This window comes from Ranitomeya variabilis, chromosome 4 (genome assembly GCF_051348905.1).
Source record: "Ranitomeya variabilis isolate aRanVar5 chromosome 4, aRanVar5.hap1, whole genome shotgun sequence".
Classification (NCBI taxonomy): domain Eukaryota; kingdom Metazoa; phylum Chordata; class Amphibia; order Anura; family Dendrobatidae; genus Ranitomeya; species Ranitomeya variabilis.
In genome coordinates this window covers 532,567,470-532,584,746 of record NC_135235.1, presented here as the reverse complement: position 1 = coordinate 532,584,746, position 17,277 = coordinate 532,567,470, and the positions used below count along the sequence as shown (strand labels likewise).

At 43.3% G+C, this 17,277-nt stretch overlaps 1 protein-coding gene across 1 annotated transcript in view; it reads right to left on the bottom strand.

Annotated features, from left to right (window-relative positions):
* The window catches only part of RAPGEFL1 (Rap guanine nucleotide exchange factor like 1), an 80,823-nt gene that overhangs the window by 23,122 nt on the left and 40,424 nt on the right, over nucleotides 1-17,277 (bottom strand). Inside the window, exons 5-8 of the mRNA XM_077252385.1 lie at nucleotides 16,194-16,309; nucleotides 13,266-13,433; nucleotides 6,958-7,055; nucleotides 6,081-6,203 (exon numbers count right to left, since the gene is read on the bottom strand). Of these exons, the coding sequence (XP_077108500.1) occupies nucleotides 6,081-6,203; nucleotides 6,958-7,055; nucleotides 13,266-13,433; nucleotides 16,194-16,309 (505 nt within the window). The remainder of the gene's footprint in view (nucleotides 1-6,080; nucleotides 6,204-6,957; nucleotides 7,056-13,265; nucleotides 13,434-16,193; nucleotides 16,310-17,277) is intronic.

The following is a 17,277-nucleotide window of genomic DNA, read 5'->3' as shown; positions in this document are numbered from 1 at the left end:
CACACCCTGACAGCTGTGCCGCCTTCACACATATTTGATCTATTACAACACTGCAGTCTATTGTGGATTTGTTGCCAAAACGTGTGAAAACAAGGTTTACCTGCAATAACACATTTCACCACGGCAATGTGAAGGTTACAACTTTCCATCACAGTATTACACTTTCTCATCACACTGCCCCCTAAGGAGCGATTTAAGGACTGCTCTGAGAACCTTTTGCATATGTGTGCGTAATCACAATCTTTAACTCTTTTAAGTCCTGAACTTTAGGAGAGGTGCAGATCATCACATTTGCTCTTCGAGTATGACCTGACAAAACATCATATCGCACTCAGACCATTGTATTGCTATATGTGTTGCAACAATGATACTCACTTGGGAGCGATCTCAGGTATCACAAGAACCGTTTCTATTTAAAGTCCTCATAAACCATATCACAGGAAAACATAAATACAGCCTTTATCAGCCACAAACTGAAACATAAAGTAACAAGTCCATACAATAGTGCTGGTTAAGGTACCGTCACATTAAGCGACGCTGCAGCGATAGCGACAACGATGCCGATCGCTGCAGCGTCGCTGTTTGATCGCTGGAGAGCTGTCACACAGACCGCTCTCCAGCGACCAACGATGCCGAGGTCCCCGGGTAACCAGGGTAAACATCGGGTTGCTAAGTGCAGGGCCGCGCTTAGTAACCCGATGTTTACCCTGGTTACCAGCGTAAAAGTAAAAAAAACAAACAGTACATGCTCACCTGCGCGTCCCCCAGCGTCTGCTTCCTGACACTGACTGAGCTCCGGCCCTAACAGCACAGCGGTGACGTCACCGCTGTGCTTTCACTTTCACTTTAGGGCCGGATCTCAGTCAGAGCAGGAAGCAGACGCGCAGGTGAGCATGTACTGTTTGTTTTTTTTACTTTTACGCTGGTAACCAGGGTAAACATCGGGTTACTAAGCGCGGCCCTGCGCTTAGTAACCCGATGTTTACCCTGGTTACCAGTGTAAAACATCGCTGGTATCGTTGCTTTTGCTGTCAAACACAACGATACACAGCGATCGGACGACCAAATAAAGTTCTGAACTTTATTCAGCGACCAGCGACATCACAGCAGGATCCTGATCGCTGCTGCGTGTCAAACTAAACGATATCGCTAGCGAGGACGCTGCAACGTCACGGATCGCTAGCGATATCGTTTAGTGTGACGGTACCTTTAGAGTCCAGCTTCTTAGTCCCTTAGCAAAGGCACTCAATCCAGGAGATCTGCACACCTCCATTCACACAGACATGTGAGATAAACAAACAGGTCTCATTTTACAAAGTGAACCACACCCAGGGGTGGAGATATGGTGAGCAGCAGTCTCTCCCAACTTTTCTGCTGCTCATAATCAACCTGTCAAGGCTGATTAACCCCTTTTAAGCCCCCGTCTCACTAAGCGAGATCGATAGCGAGATCGCTGCTGAGTCACAAGTTTTGTGACGCAACAGCGACCTCAGTAGCGATCTCGCTATGTGTGACACGTACCAGTGACCAGGCCCCTGCTGTGAGATCGCTGGTCGTGTCGGAATGGCCTGGACCTTTTTTTGATCGTTGAGGTCCCGCTGGGTAGCACACATCGCTGTGTTTGACACCTTACCAACGACCTCGTTGACGACTCAGACACTGAATCGTCATAATAGCTCCCATGTGACATCGTTGTACAGGTCGCTACAGGTCGCTGGTGAGATGTCAAACAGTGAGATCGCAGCAGCGATCGTTGGGAAGATCTCACTGTTTGACATCTCACCAGCGACCCCATAGCGACGCAGCAACGATCCCTGACAGGTCGTATCGTTGTCGGGATCGCTTTAGCGTCGCTAAGTGAGACGGGGCCTTTAGTCCCATGTGTACTACAGCATTACTCAAGGTTTATCTCCCATCCACAAGGTGTCCTACAGTGTGTATGCATGTGATATTCTGTATATGACTGGCAGCCCTTTAGTTTATTTAAACATTTTTGTGTTATTTTAATTTAGAATAGTCTTTAAACGGGCGAGGCACATCATCTGCATGTAGCCAGTATGCACAGAATAAGGACACACAATGTAATTCCATGAAGAATGGAGAAGGGTTCCAAGATCAGAGCTTTGTGCGGTCGCGGCAGCAAATGTGCATGAATATTGGCTTCTTCATCAATCAACGTGCCAGGTGACCCTTCCATCAATAACCCATCGTCCTTGAGGCTATAAAGACTCAATAACCACACGGCCAAGCTTATTTAATAAAGGAAGCTAAATGCTGCGTGCGGACATGTCCCATCTTGGCTGTTTTGCAGTGTTTGCAAGATATCTTCCATTTCCATGCAAACAATGCGTGTGAACCCCCTGTCGTGGCATTATCAGGACATTTACACGCTCTCACTGCACAAAAACAGAGAGGAGACACTCTGCACACATTACACCCAGGCTGATTACATTTCATACATGTCTGCGCCTGTTCTTATTCCATCTCTATAATCTCCTTACTCTAATATATTATCAAAGTGTGAGACCTGGGGAGACAGGAAGCTTTTATTAATAGTCCAGGATAATGAGAGAATACAGACAGGAGACGATCACACCGGTAAATATAGATACTTGGGTCGTCCTCTTTTGTAAGGTTGTTAACACTTTTATTATATTGTTGTTATAGATATATCTTCTATTCAGGATAAGTCGTGAGATATCCAATGTGGCTGCCTTTACTGATCCCACCGTGGTTGACACCCGTCTTTCCCAAACTACTGAATGTGACCAATCTGACAATATTGTTAAAAGTTGGCTACCTAAGTAGCATATTGTTCTGGGACACAAGAATGATTCTGCATAGTATACTGGGACTTGAACTGTGGCTGGCATTGTACGTGGGGGCAATGTGGCTTGCATTGGACGGGAGGACACTGTGGCTGGCATCGGACGGGAGGACACTGTGGCTGGCATTGGAAGGGAGGACACTGTGGCTGGCATCGGACGGGAGGACACTGGCTTGCAATGGACAGGAGGACACTCTGGCTGGCATTGGATGGGAGGACACTGTGGCTGGCAATGGACGAGAGGACACTGTGGCTGGCAATGGACGGGAGGACACTGTGGATGGCAATGGACGGGAGGACACTGTGGCTGGCATTGAACAGGAGGAAACTGTGGCTGGCAATGGACGAGACACTGTGGCTGGCATTGAACAGGAGGACACTGTGGGTGGCATTGGACGGGAGGACACTGTGGCTGGCAATGGACAAGAGGACACTGTGGCTGGCAATGGACATTAGGACACTGTGGCTGGCATCAGACGGGAGGACACTGTGGCTGGCATCGGATGGGAGGACACTGGCTTGCAATGGACGGGAGGACACTGTGGCTGGCAATGGATGTGAGGACACTGTGGCTGGCATTGAACGGGAGAAAACTGTGGCTGGCAATGGACGAGAGGACACTGTGGCTGGCATTGAACAGGAGGACACTGTGGGTGGCATTGGACGGGAGGACACTGTGGCTGGCATCAGATGGGAGGACACGGTGGCTGGCGTTGGACGGGAGGACACGGTGGCTGGGATTGTATTGGAGGACACTGTGGCTGGGATTGGATGGGAGGACGCTGTGGCTGGCATTGGACGGGAGGACACTGTGGCTGGGATTGTATTGGAGGACATTGTGGCTGACATTGGACGGGAGGACACTGTGGCTGGCATTGGACGGGAGGACACTGTGGCTGGCATCAGATGGGAGGACACGGTGGCTGGCATTGGACGGGAGGACACGGTGGCTGGGATTGTATTGGAGGACACTGTGGCTGGCATTGGACAGGAGGACACTGTAGCAGGCATCAGACAGGAGGACATTGTGGCTTGCAATGGACGGGAGGACACTGTCTGGCAATGGATGGGAGGACACTGTGGCTGGGATTGGACGGGAGGACACTGTGGCTGGCATTGGATGGGAGGACACTGTGGCTGGCATTGGATGGGAGGACACTGTGGCTGGCATCAGATGGGAGGACACGGTGGCTGGCATTGGACGGGAGGACACGGTGGCTGGGATTGTATTGGAGGACACTGTGGCTGGGATTGGATGGGAGGACGCTGTGGCTGGCATTGGACGGGAGGACACTGTGGCTGGGATTGTATTTGAGGACATTGTGGCTGGGACTGGACGGGAGGACACTGTGGCTGGGATTGGATGGGAGAACACTGTGGCTGGCATCGGATGGGAGGACACTGTGGCTGGGATTGTATTGGAGGACACTGTGGCTGGCATTGGACGGTAGGACACTGCACTGTATAAAGGCCTATACTCTGTAAAGAATAAAGATGTTATGCAAGTTTTAAGAAAGCCTCTAACATTCTTAATCATTTATTTTAGCAGGAATTCCATATAATACACAAATCTCATTTTGAAGAAATGCTTCACTGTATTCAGTCAGTGAAGCTCCGAATTCCTCTGCAAAACAAGATGTTCTGTAGCAGCTGAGATGAGCGTGATACAGAATAATGTACACTTTCTATAAATCATTATGGGTGTTGCTGATCCCCGGTGTGTATTCTGTATACAGACTCAGTGTGTAGGTCAGATGTGGTGTGTCTGTAGCAGACTGATGTGGTAATTTGTGTCAGTGCTATGAAAGATTTAAAGATTTTATGGTTTGTCAGACAAACTCTCACCCTAAAATCACCCAAAAATGTGTTCACTTCTGCACAGGATTTGACAGGTAAACATTTGGCTCCTGAGGCAATCATAGACTTGCCTTGTCATGGATGATATCAACCACACACCAGTCATTCCTATCCACAACTTATTATCTCCGCCACTCCCCGTGTGATAAGTGTATTATTACCTGCATCCCCACCTGCCCAGGGGCCTGTTTCCTAACTTACCGCCAGGTCTGAAGAACAGCTGCCTCGGCCTCAGTTACCTCCCGGTGACCCGCTATTTATTACACGTTAACACCTGTTCATATAATGTAGTCTCACCTCTGTATACTATAAGAAATCTGGTCATAGATGGGACGGCACGCCCCTCACAACCCAATTTGTGAGGAAAAGTGCAAACAATTGGATCTAAAACCACAGGAATTGTTTTTCTTTGAGTACTGATAATATCATGCATGTGCTCATGTATTTTCTTGTCCAGTAGCTCATTAATACAGTTGTATGAGATGAGAAAGCTATGGCTGCTTTCTTCCACCACCATTTGTATGATATTGTGCTGCAATCCTAAATCCAACCTCCACATGGTGCCAAATAATATGTGTTATTGAAAAAAATGAGCGCTAATGCCGAGTAGAGGTTATTCCCCACATTATCACATTTTCATTTGTTTCTATTTCCTCTCCAAAATATCTATCGGAAAAACTCAGTTCATATTTGGAAAGGCTAAGACGCCTATACACCATATACTCGTTCCACCAACAGCTCTTTTGTACGATTCCCCCATACACATGCACGCTCATCTTAGTGGAACATGCATGAGTCTTCACTAGGGAGTAGGCAGTAAACTAGTGCCAGAAATCTCTGGCGGTGGCTTATCTTGCTGGAGACCAAAAGGATACGGCATTGTAATTCAACATACCCAACTCTTCTTCCTCCAACTGGAATGACCTCATATACCAGCCGGTCTCACCACATTTGGTGGGTTCAAAGATGGGGATCTTTACAGCAAATGGAGGCCTTTAAGGGGTAGTGGACAGCTAGCGACAAAATGGTCAGGTACCATCATACCGTAGTAATCATGAACTGGGCCAATAAAGGTACTTATAAAAGTGGCTTTAAGAAAAGTGTACACGTATGAAAAACGGCTGTACCCTAGGGCATGGACAATCGTCTTCTTAAGGCTTTAGGTTCTAGTCTAAAGTAATATTAGGCGTAAGAATATCAGTGGGTGCTGCTACAGCCTTTGTCTATTTTTGTGGCGTAACTGAAGTATGTTCAAGCCAATGATTGGTAAGTGAAGATGCATTCGATGGGTGACCTGCTGGTTCTCCATGTTCTTCTGAAGATACAATGTTGTAGCTTCCATTGGGATGAAGTGCAGGACCCAGCAATAAGGAATTATATAATAAAACAACCTCACCTCATGTACACAGCTGAACAGCTCCCAGTGAAAAGCACTGAGGTGATTGGCAAGATCTTCTGCCTCAATCCGATGAATATGAGAATCCTCAGGGGGCAACTGAACCTCTTCTGGTAAAGGAACCTAAAGAGCAAATAAATTGTGACATATGATTGTAGGGGTTGTCCACCTCTGGCAACATTTTCTTTTACTTAAACACAAGTATTTGGGGCTAAAAATCATTTCTGCATGTTGACTTCAACAGAAATTTAACTTTTTGCACAGTTTATGGGCTCTATGTGTCCCTGCACATTCAACCTTTATGTGATCTTTAGTTATAAATCAGATGAGAGTAGTTCAAAACTAGTCAGATAGAAGAGTTAGAACCACTCTTACTAGGCTGTCCGAATGAGATCATGAGATCACTGATGGATTCTGAGTAAACTCATTCTGCACCCAGCGCAATACAGAGGCTATAGAAGGCAACAGTGCAAAATTATTAATCAGACTCAATTACAAAAATACATTTTTTGTTAAAAATACATCCATTTAAATTAAAAAAATGCCCCTATTCCCTTTTACATAACCGCTGAAATGGTTCTTGCTCAGATACTGTCAAAGATTTGCTGCGACATACCATACTCATGACTACATTATACACAGATTTCAAAGACTTGAAGATCTAGGTCTTGGATCTGGTTTTTCAGGACATCTTTGTCTCCTACCACAAGTCAGAAATATTAAACCTAAATCGCCTAATAAATCCTATTACATAACGTGCTCCAAGACTTGCCACCAAGCACAAATCTGCTAGCCTTTGTTGTTACACCCAATACTTATTATGCAACAGATCTTGAGCACCAAGGCCGTTGCCAACGGTTCTGAAAACTGCTCTTACCAAAGTGCGCAGCTCTTCTCGATTGCACGCAAACAGGTGGCTGTTTATACCCAACGTGGTGAAGATACAACCATCATCCGGCTTCAGGAGAACCTTGTCTGAAAAGAGACAAAGAAAGACTAAGCAGGGGATGGAAAATTAGAAACACCAATGATGACCAACACTTTATACAATTTACTAATTTTAGTAAATTTTCCAGAAATTACTTTCTGTAGGATCTAAGACAGGTTCTGCTTCAAGTGACTTTTCGGAATAAGCTTTCGTTTGTAGTAGATGAGGAATTACACTATTTCTGGTCATTACATTACTTGTATTCTGCACATTTTCACCAGATTTCCCTCTGCAAACTCTATCTCTAATTTTCAGTTGTTTCTGAGCTGGAGGGTGGAGACTGTCTGCTATGACTTCCTATTCATAGTTTATAGAATTAGAGGCATTCCTGCTCTTCTTTTTCTGTAGCACACAGACAGAAGCAGCAGGTTGAAAGACATTATACAGCAGTATTGTACCATTGCTGAACCCTTTCAAGACACAGGATGTACTAATATGTCCCATGTTCCGTGTCTGTTATGGAATGGGAACATAAGCTCAGCCCACACTACACACAGCTGCATTCTCTGACAGCATCATTTAAAGGGGTATTCCTATCTTGAAGATCTATCTCAATATGTAGAAAATGTATTATTATTATTATTATTATTATTATTATTAACAACAAATACCTTCAATTAGAAATGTAGTATAGTTCTTCTGATTCGCTGTGTCACTTACCCCATGTGCAGGGCATTACAGTAGCTTAGGTATCCATGGTTACTTACAACCACTAACAGCTAACTAACTGTCCTGTGGTCGTAACTATGGATACTTATGCTACTGCAATGCCCTGCACGTGGGGTAAGTGACAGAGAATCAGAAGAATTATACTACATTTCTAATTGGAAGTATTTGCTAATATTATTGCTATTACACCTACAACATATTGGGATATGATCTTGGAGATGGGAATACTCCTTTAATGCTAACTGTCCGAGGGGCACACCATTTCATGTGCCAATTGACCCCACTGCAATGCAATTGTGAAGTATCAATGGGTTACCATGGAGGCCAAAAATAGCTGAAGGCTTCCATGGCTGCTACGTCATTACTCCTGTAAAGCCGAGTCACACGCTGTACTTTATGGGAGACTATGATTTTTCTTCTGCACTGCAATACTGTGGTATATTATCACATTGCAGTATATAGAGCAAACAATTGCAGGTTGAATGAATATATAAATATATATAAAAAAAAATAAATTATATATATATATATATATATATATATATATATATATATATATATATATATATATAGACAAAAAAACACAGCAGCACATGTACATGAATCTAGGCCATGTGAAAACACAGACAAATATTCAATATGAATTATACTTCAAAAATATTTTTTTTTACAAATTTTTTTTCAAAATTCAAAATACAACTATGGACAAAACATGTCACTCTGGGCTAAACCTACAATTTATGGGCAGGTAGAGCTGATTACCGCCACCTGCAAGGTCAATGGGAGGAGTGCAAGATCAGTATGGATGCAGCCACATCCAATAACTAAATAGAGAAAAAAACCAACCAGCACCCCTAATGTGAACACGTGCAAAGCTGCAAGCTGCATCATATAGACAAAAAAACACAGCAGCACATGTACATGAATCTAGGCCATGTGAAAACACAGACAAATATTCAATATGAATTAGGCTACGTTCACACGTTCAGTTTTTTCATCAGTTTTTTTTCCTGTCCTGTTTTGAAAATCCGCAGCTAAAATTCAGCGCTGATTTTAGCTGCGGATTTTGATCCTTTTTCTTCTGCGGATTCCACTGCGGGTTTCCAAATGCAGTTTCCTATTGGTGCTGCTGGAAACCCGCAGCGGAATCCGGAGAAAGAATTGACATGGTACTTCTTTTTTCCGCAGGCAAATCCGCGCGGATTTTCCTGGGGAAAAAAGGATCGTCGGCACAGCGGATTTTGTTTTCCATTGGGTTACATTGTACTGTAACCTACATGGAAAACGGATGCGGATCCGCAGCTGAAATTCCGCTCCGGATCCGCACCAAAAAACGCACCGTGTGAACATAGCCTTATACTTCAAAAATATTTTTTTTTTACAAATTTTTTTCAAAAATTTTTTTTTCAGAAAACTTATAGTTTTATTGACCTTGCAGGTGGCGGTAATCAGCTCTACCTGCCCATAAATTGTAGGTTTAGCCCAGAGTGACATGTTTTGTCCATAGTTGTAGGCTGGTGGCCCAAGAGTGGCATGTACGGTAGAGTAGGACCCATCAGAGGGAGATCACCTTGCCGTGGTTGATGGGCACACATGAATTGGCCAATTTATGCGCTAAGAATCTTCATTACTGTAAGTTTTATGAAGAAAAAAATTTTGAAAAAAATGTGTAAAAAAAAAAAAAATTTTTAAGTATAATTCATATTGAATATTTGTCTGTGTTTTCACATGGCCTAGATTCATGTACATGTGCTGCTGTGTTTTTTTGTCTATATGATGCAGCTTGCAGCTTTGCACGTGTTCACATTAGGGGTGCTGGTTGTTTTTTTTTCTCTCTATATATATATATAGATATATATATATATATATACAGTATATATATATATATATATATATATATATATATATATATATACACACACACACACACACAGACAGGCAGACATATACTGTATATATACATTTGAATCTCCCCCTTTAAAAATAAGGAAATTAAAAAAATAAACATTTGGTATTGCCCGGTCCATGAAAATCTGATCTATGAAAGTATTAAAGTAATGGTAAAAGTCAAAAAGCAAAAAATAATTAAAAATGCAATACAAAGCAATCTAAAGGTCGTATGAACACCAAAATGGTGTCACTTAGAGGGTCAGCTTGCCACGCCAAAAAACAAGCCGTCATCCATTGACGTAAGGATGAAAATTGCCACAAGTCTCAAAAAATGCGACACAACTTTCTATATTTTTTTTTTCATCAAGTAAATAAAAAAAAACTTTAACAAGTTTGGTTTCTCTGTGATCATACTGACTTGAAGAATCATGTTCTCGGGACATTTTAACCACACAATGAATGCCGTAAAAACCAGTACATTACATGGTAAAATGAATGGTGTTATTCATAACTGCAACTCATCCCGCAAACAAAGCAAACAAGGTCGAGGGTAAAAATAAATAAAGCTATGTCTCTCGAAAGAGGTGGAGGAAAAAATGAGTGTGCAAAACCACCCAGAAAATAGCCTAGTCATGAAGGGGTTAAATGTTTGATGCTTGCATCGCACATCTAAAAACATTACATTTTGTGCTACTTTTAATTTTTTTCCTCATGTAGCCACTGGGGAAAAGCAACACAAAAACGTCACGCCTAGACTGGGAAAAAAATCAGCAAATACTCGAAGCCCACCTCGCCAGTGTACAATACACATTTATTTTTATCTGTGCTTATTACAGAGAGACTCTGGTACAGAACAGACTTTCCCATTGTAATTATTCACCAGGGAGTCTTTCCGTCTTTCAGACTCCCTTCTGAATAATGTTATAGCCATGCTGTTTTCTAGGCAGCAGCGTGGCGGTAGATCCTTAGTAAACAATGTGGCGGTAGGTGACAACACTGGATACTCGAGCTCTTGTGATGATGGAGCACTGCCACTTCCATTAAGTAGAAGGGCTTATGGCAAATGCATGCTAACAGCACATCCAATGCATCTTACGGGAGGAAGAAAACGGATGCAACAACACAATACAGGACAGTGGAAAGTCTACTGTACATTTTTATAAAGGCAATGGTATTGGAAGAGGCCCGCAGTTGGAGGACCATGGAACATATCTATCAACACTGTCATATCTCATGGCGGTATGTCGTATAGTTAAACATGGTCTTCCTTCCATTTGTTATCAACACGCACATTGTGATGAAAATAGTGCAAAGAATGTCGTAAAAACAAAATTAAAAAAGCAATGGCAAAATTACATTTTTTTACCCCATCTTTGCACTTGAAAAATGAGTTCTCTCCTGTAATTAACTATCGCTGCTTCCTGTCCAGCTGAACTAACATACCGCAAGAAAAATGCCCCGATTAGGGTTGGCTTGCTGTTTAGGAATATTATTTCGGTGGTGTTTCCAGGTAATGCTCTGACTCCGCTACTTGTCAGGTTGACAGCTGAAGGATGGGGATAAGCTATGAATACTGTCATTTTGGCATGTAGGAGATAGGATTACCAATAACCTATCGCCTATTAAGTACAGGCTATATAGTGAATTTTACAGCAGCTTTCTCTCCTGTATACATAAAAGAGTTAATGTCCACTATATTTTACAAAAGAAGAGCACAAAGACGTACTCTGACAGTGCCTTCAACTCCCTGTGTCACAATGACACTCACAAGCGTTGACAGGTCTTCCCTCAGAAATGGAGTCCTAGCAGCTCTCCCTCCGCCTCCACAGCACGCACACAGACACACGCATATACCCAGGCAGCGCTGAGCTCCGAACATGCATGATCACGCTGGGGCGACCCCTCCTTCCATCACTCCACACACATCTAGTCACGTGCACACATAGTGACAAGATCTCACTAGCAGCGACAGACTCCTACTCCAGAGATGCTACCAACCCCCATTATCTTCCCCCAGCTACATACTCCTACTACATTTTAGATAATAAAATAAGCAGGTAAAAAATGATTCTATAACATTTATCTTATATAAGACCTTACAATCTATGTCACAGGCCCAAGTGGATACCCCGGCACCGCTCAGGGCACATACTTAAACATATGTACCCCGCTACACTTATCTTCTCAATGACCCTGCTCAAGAGCTATCACTACAGAATAATGGAAGTGTCCCTGCCATGAACAGCAATTATGCCAACCCAAAATTACACACAGGGTGACTAATCTCTCTGTTATAGATAAATATCACATACAGATGGAGTGATTCAAAAAGGATGGGGCAAAATTATAGCCTTGGTATTCATAACCAACAGAACTTAACACAAGCGTATTACCATGAAAAGACACCCTACCAATCCAAGCTTTATCTACACACTACAAAGTGATTTCCATTTGTGGCACAACAGATGTCTGGGCGGTAGTCTAGTTCTGCCCAGACGTGTGCCAGAATATCCTCTGATATGGACTCCATTGTTTAAGTGATGCGTTTTGGGTCATTTCGATTCTGTGGCTGGGGGAGTAGATACACTGAGTCCTTGATGTAGCCTCACAGAAAGAAGTCATAGGGCGTTAGATTTGGTGACTATGGATGTCAGCGCAACATCGGTGAATCATTTACAGGGAGGCCAACCTATTGTTCCGGTAGAGTTTCATTAAGGTATTGGTGTACATCCAAATGGAAATGTGGAGCTGCATCATCCTACTAATAAATCAAGATCTGGCAAAGTAGTCTGTCACATAAGCCATTCCATTAACATGTCCAGGTAGTAGTGTCCTCAGTAAATAAAGAAGGGGCCAAAACTTTGCGCCTGCTCATTGCACAGAACAAACATACTTTCAGTGAGCCGCTGGTGTCCTTGATAAGGGCACAATGATATTTCTAAGCCCCAAATTCTAAGGTTGTGCGACTGAGGTGAAACATAGGCTTATCGTTGAACACCATCCTGTCAGTGAATTTGTCCTCTTCCAATTGGCCTTGTAAGTCAATTTAAGAGTCATGGCATTTCAAGTTGTCATGTAGGTTCAGCTCCTGAAGGAGATGTAATCTGTAGGGCTTACCATGCAGACATTTTGGGAGTCAAACCACACCGTGGTGCTGGGCACATGTAGTTCCATACTAGGTCATTATCCTGATCAAATGTCTAGGACTACGCTCGTACATTGCTCTAATCCTGTTCACTGTCTCTTCTGAAGTCTTTGTGCGGCCCTGACTTTTCCCATGACATGATCACCCAGTGGTTTTGTATTGTTTCACCCAGCACGCAATCCAGTTTCTATATGGAACGCATTTACCAAATTTATTCTGAAAGTTTCCCTGTACAGTCACAAGAGAACCCGGTTGATGTCGCCATCTTGTTTAACACTAAGTAAGCACATTTTTCATTTAGCTCTTGAAAAATGAAAGCTGTGTGGTGATTGGTTATAATGGGCAACTAAGCCAGTTTTGCTTTGATTTTCAGTCAAAGGACACTTTCATGTTATGTTAACTACAGGCCTTTACTTTTGCACCATTCTTTTTGAATCACCCTGATCCTATAGATTCCTGACCCAACTACCCAAAAAGAGTCAACACTACTCACCACCAGCGCTAGTAACAGCAACCAAGATAAGGGGCTCCTCTCTCTGTCCTTGTTCCTCTGAATACTGTAGTTTTTCAGAAACAGAGCTGAGGATGTCGGAAACAGATGCAGAAAGTCGACTCCGAATGGTAACATATGAATGGTCGGGCATGTAGACCCTGCAGAAGACTGGTGACAGAAAAAATGAGATTATTACAAGACAACATGCACAGAGATGGGCAAGAAGGTCTAACATAGTGAAGTAATGCCAGGCAAAAGGTAAATTTCCTTAAAATACTATAACTATCATGTCATTTTACCTATTTGACAAGACTAGGGTGATAGTTTGCAACAAACTCATAATCTGTCAAAATCTAATTTATTAATTTTGTAGGCATAGTCAGGGCCGGCCCGAACGTATAGGCGAACTAGGCGGCCGCCTAGGGCGCCGACCCTAAGGGGGCGCCAGAGGAAAAATAGAAAAAATTATAAAAAAGCTTTTCAAAAGGCAAAAGGTGTATGGAGCGGAGCTGAATGTGCATGAGGTGTATGGAGCGGGGCCGTGTGTGTATGAGGTGTACGGAGCAGAGCCGTGTGTATGAGGTGTACGGAGCGGAGTCGTGTGTGTATGAGGTGTATGGAGCGGAGCTAAATGTGTACGAGGTGTACGGAGCGGAGCCGTGTGTGTACGAGGTGTATGGAGCGGAGCGCGTGTGTACGGAGCGCAGCCGCATGTGTAGGAGTAGCTATGTGTGGCCATTATACGGTACGAAGTATCATGTGCGGCCAATATACAGTATAGAGCATCATGTGTGGCCATTATACAGTATGGAGCATCATGTGTGGCCATTATACAGTATGGAGCACTGTGTGGCCATATTTTTTTGTTTATAATTAGTCTTTATGAAACAATGTGATGAGCAGTGCTAAATGGGTGTGGTTGGGACGTGGATATGGGTGTGGCTAGTTATGAATGGGTGTGGTCAGAGGCGTGGCCTAAAATTTGCCACGGCACGGCCAGGAGGGGACAGTATACCAAGGAGGGGGAGTGTGATGAGAGAGTACAGTATAAATACTGGGCCCTATAGGGGGACACAGTATGAGAGGACAGTGTGAAGAGGGGGCCGGTATGGAAAGGAGAGGTCAGTGTGAAGAGCATGTACCATAAGAGGGACAGTGTGGGGTCATATTTTGCACAGACAATATAGTGAGGGGCAATTTTTTATTCCGAAGCATTTTAATGACACTTGTATCTTTAGGGGCGTCATGTGGAGATTTTCTGCAAAAGAGCGGAGAAGATGGAGGTCTGCAGAGACGGCTGTGGATGAGAAAACTCATCATGGGATCTGGACAAGATGAAGAAAAGGAGAACGGCTCGCGAGACGACGCCATCTATAAGGTACCTGGATGTAAATGTTATTTGTGATACTGACTAACTCTCATGTTTTTATTTATGTTAGGAGCATTAAAGGGGATGTCCAGGTTTGTGATGAGTCTGCAGTCATTCTTTGTGACTGCAGACTTCTGACTTCTCACAGTGCGCCCTGCACGCTGTCAGGATTCTCTCGTGCTGGCGATTTACATACATGTGGTCACGTGCTAACTAGACATGTGTGGCCTCCGTGAATGAAAATTAACTGAGCGAGGCACGTCTAGTCGGAATGTGGCCAGACGTACACAAATCGCATGCTTGTGCTGACATTGTCCACTGGCAAGGGAGAATCCTAAAAGTGCAGTGCATTAGTTGTGAGAATTTAGTAGCTGCGATGTCAGGATTCAGCTCTGCAGGTTCCAGTAGTCGTCACATGGACACATCACTCATATGCACATACTTGTGGTCCTGTGACAACGAGCTTCTCTTCTGCTTCTCTCAGTTTTTCACTGAACATTGAGAGTATTAGGGAGAGGAGCTCGTGGGCACATGACTGAGTGTGAAAATCGCATAAGTTCGGGGGGGGGGGGGGGGGTCCGCCAAACTGAATTCTTCCCCCTGGTGCCAGAAACCCTAGATACACCTCTGCTATGGTCAAACACTAATTCTGCCCTGAATTCATGATACTATGACTGATCTACTCTGCATCTTATTTTTGATATCCCACGTTGTATCCATGGAGTACAGAGACAACCTTGAGTGGAGGTGAGAACTTGTCTTTTCACACAGAGAAAATACTCCAACAAAGCAGGACACACCTTTATAAATGTACCCTCTAAATCCTTTTATAACATTTGCACAATCCCACTCGGTAAAGTAAAACATCTGCAGTACAAAGAAAAAGAGTGGTGGTTCTAGTCTGCACTCGTCAGCCTTGATATACCCAACCCTTCCAACTGTTAATTAAACACGTGTCACCATCCAGACCTACGGCTTCAACAGTCTACCATGAATACTAAGCACATATGCATAGATAATGTCCTCTGTGGGACATAAATGGCCATTGCAGTGGAGTCTGGCTATCTGCCATAGGGTGGTACTGATGAAGCCAATGTATGGGACATAGAATTAATAGGCCTATAAAAGCAGTCTGCTCTTCCTTCCCTGAGATGACGTAAAGAGAAATAAAGTGGCCATAACTCCTGGTTTTATAGCAAGAAGCTTGGAATACTACACTGCATTGGCTCAGGGTTTGCTCTATAGCACACAGGCAGATACAGATATTCAATTATAGTTGACAGATCCTGCTGATTTCAACATGATCTGTTCAACCATGTATAGAGGTCTCCAGACAATACAAGGATCCGACAGGTGGCATTTTACCTCTCAGACCCTTTGTTTCTCCCAGAGGTGTCTGCCAGCTGCTTCCCTCCCCCCTTTTGGAAATAACATATGCGTTCACTTGAGCAAGACATCCATATTAATGGAGGAGCCTGGGTTGATAGGAGCTATTAAAGGTCTATGGCCAGTATGGTTTCAGGTACAGTTTCCAATTAGTGTAAAAATAGGAAACTTACTCTCATCAGAACCTCTGAATGCTACCCGAGGCTGCAGGCAGGAGTCAATCCGGCGGAAATGTCTGAAAAGAGGCTTGACTTGTTTAGAGCAAGGAGCAGCACTGCCATCTGTAAGCCTGAATGTAGAAGATGAGATATTGTGATGTGTCTCCTAATTTTACAATTATACATCCATATCAAAGATACTGTAATGTGGTAATGATGAGATTTTAGATAACAGAAAACAAGACTAACTCATAAAATAATCCCACATTTGGTCCCAAAAAGTGAATCTCAAGAATTGTGACTGCAAAAAGGCTACTTTAGTAATGTCCATAAGGCAACTCTCTGCATACATTGCTTACTATGTACCGTACTGTCCAAAAGCTTTAGGCAGGTGTGTAAAATCATTATTTCTCAGCATGAATGAGACCAAGAAATGGGCAAAGCTCAGGATCAAAGATGCAGAGGTCAGCCACTATACAGTATCCGATGCCCCAGACAAGATGTACTTGAACCTACAGAAGAAGTCTCCAAGATCAGTGACAGAACTCAGAAAGCCTATGTTAACTGCCTTTTTGCTAAACGTGAATGAGCCACTTTAACAGAATGACTAGGTTGGTTATTCCCCAACTTGCCATAAATATGTCTAATTTTCCCCCTCTTCAATTCAATAAATACGCTAAGCGTGCTGCTTGACAGTGGTAATTTCCCTCAATAGCTCCTAAATTAAATAACCAATATCAAGGTATACATCATTTTATAAAATATCTACAAAAACATAACCTATATAAAACAAAAACAAAAAATTAAAGAAAGTCTAGGAAGACCATTCTGAAGCTGCACCTGGGGTTCCAACATTTGTACAGATCTGTCAAGGGTACTGTGCCCATAAATTTAAGCACGCTTCCTTAGAATAAATCCTATCTGGTGCACCACCGACCATTAAAACACTTGTTTTCACGCAAAAAAGGGTAGACGCACTTCTAATTAGCCTCTCAAAAAAAAATTAAACTAATCTGCCTTCCGAGACGTCCACTCCGCTGACTTCCATGACAAGTGATGACTCCTGAGAAGAAGATGCAAATATGCGGCAAGCGGACAG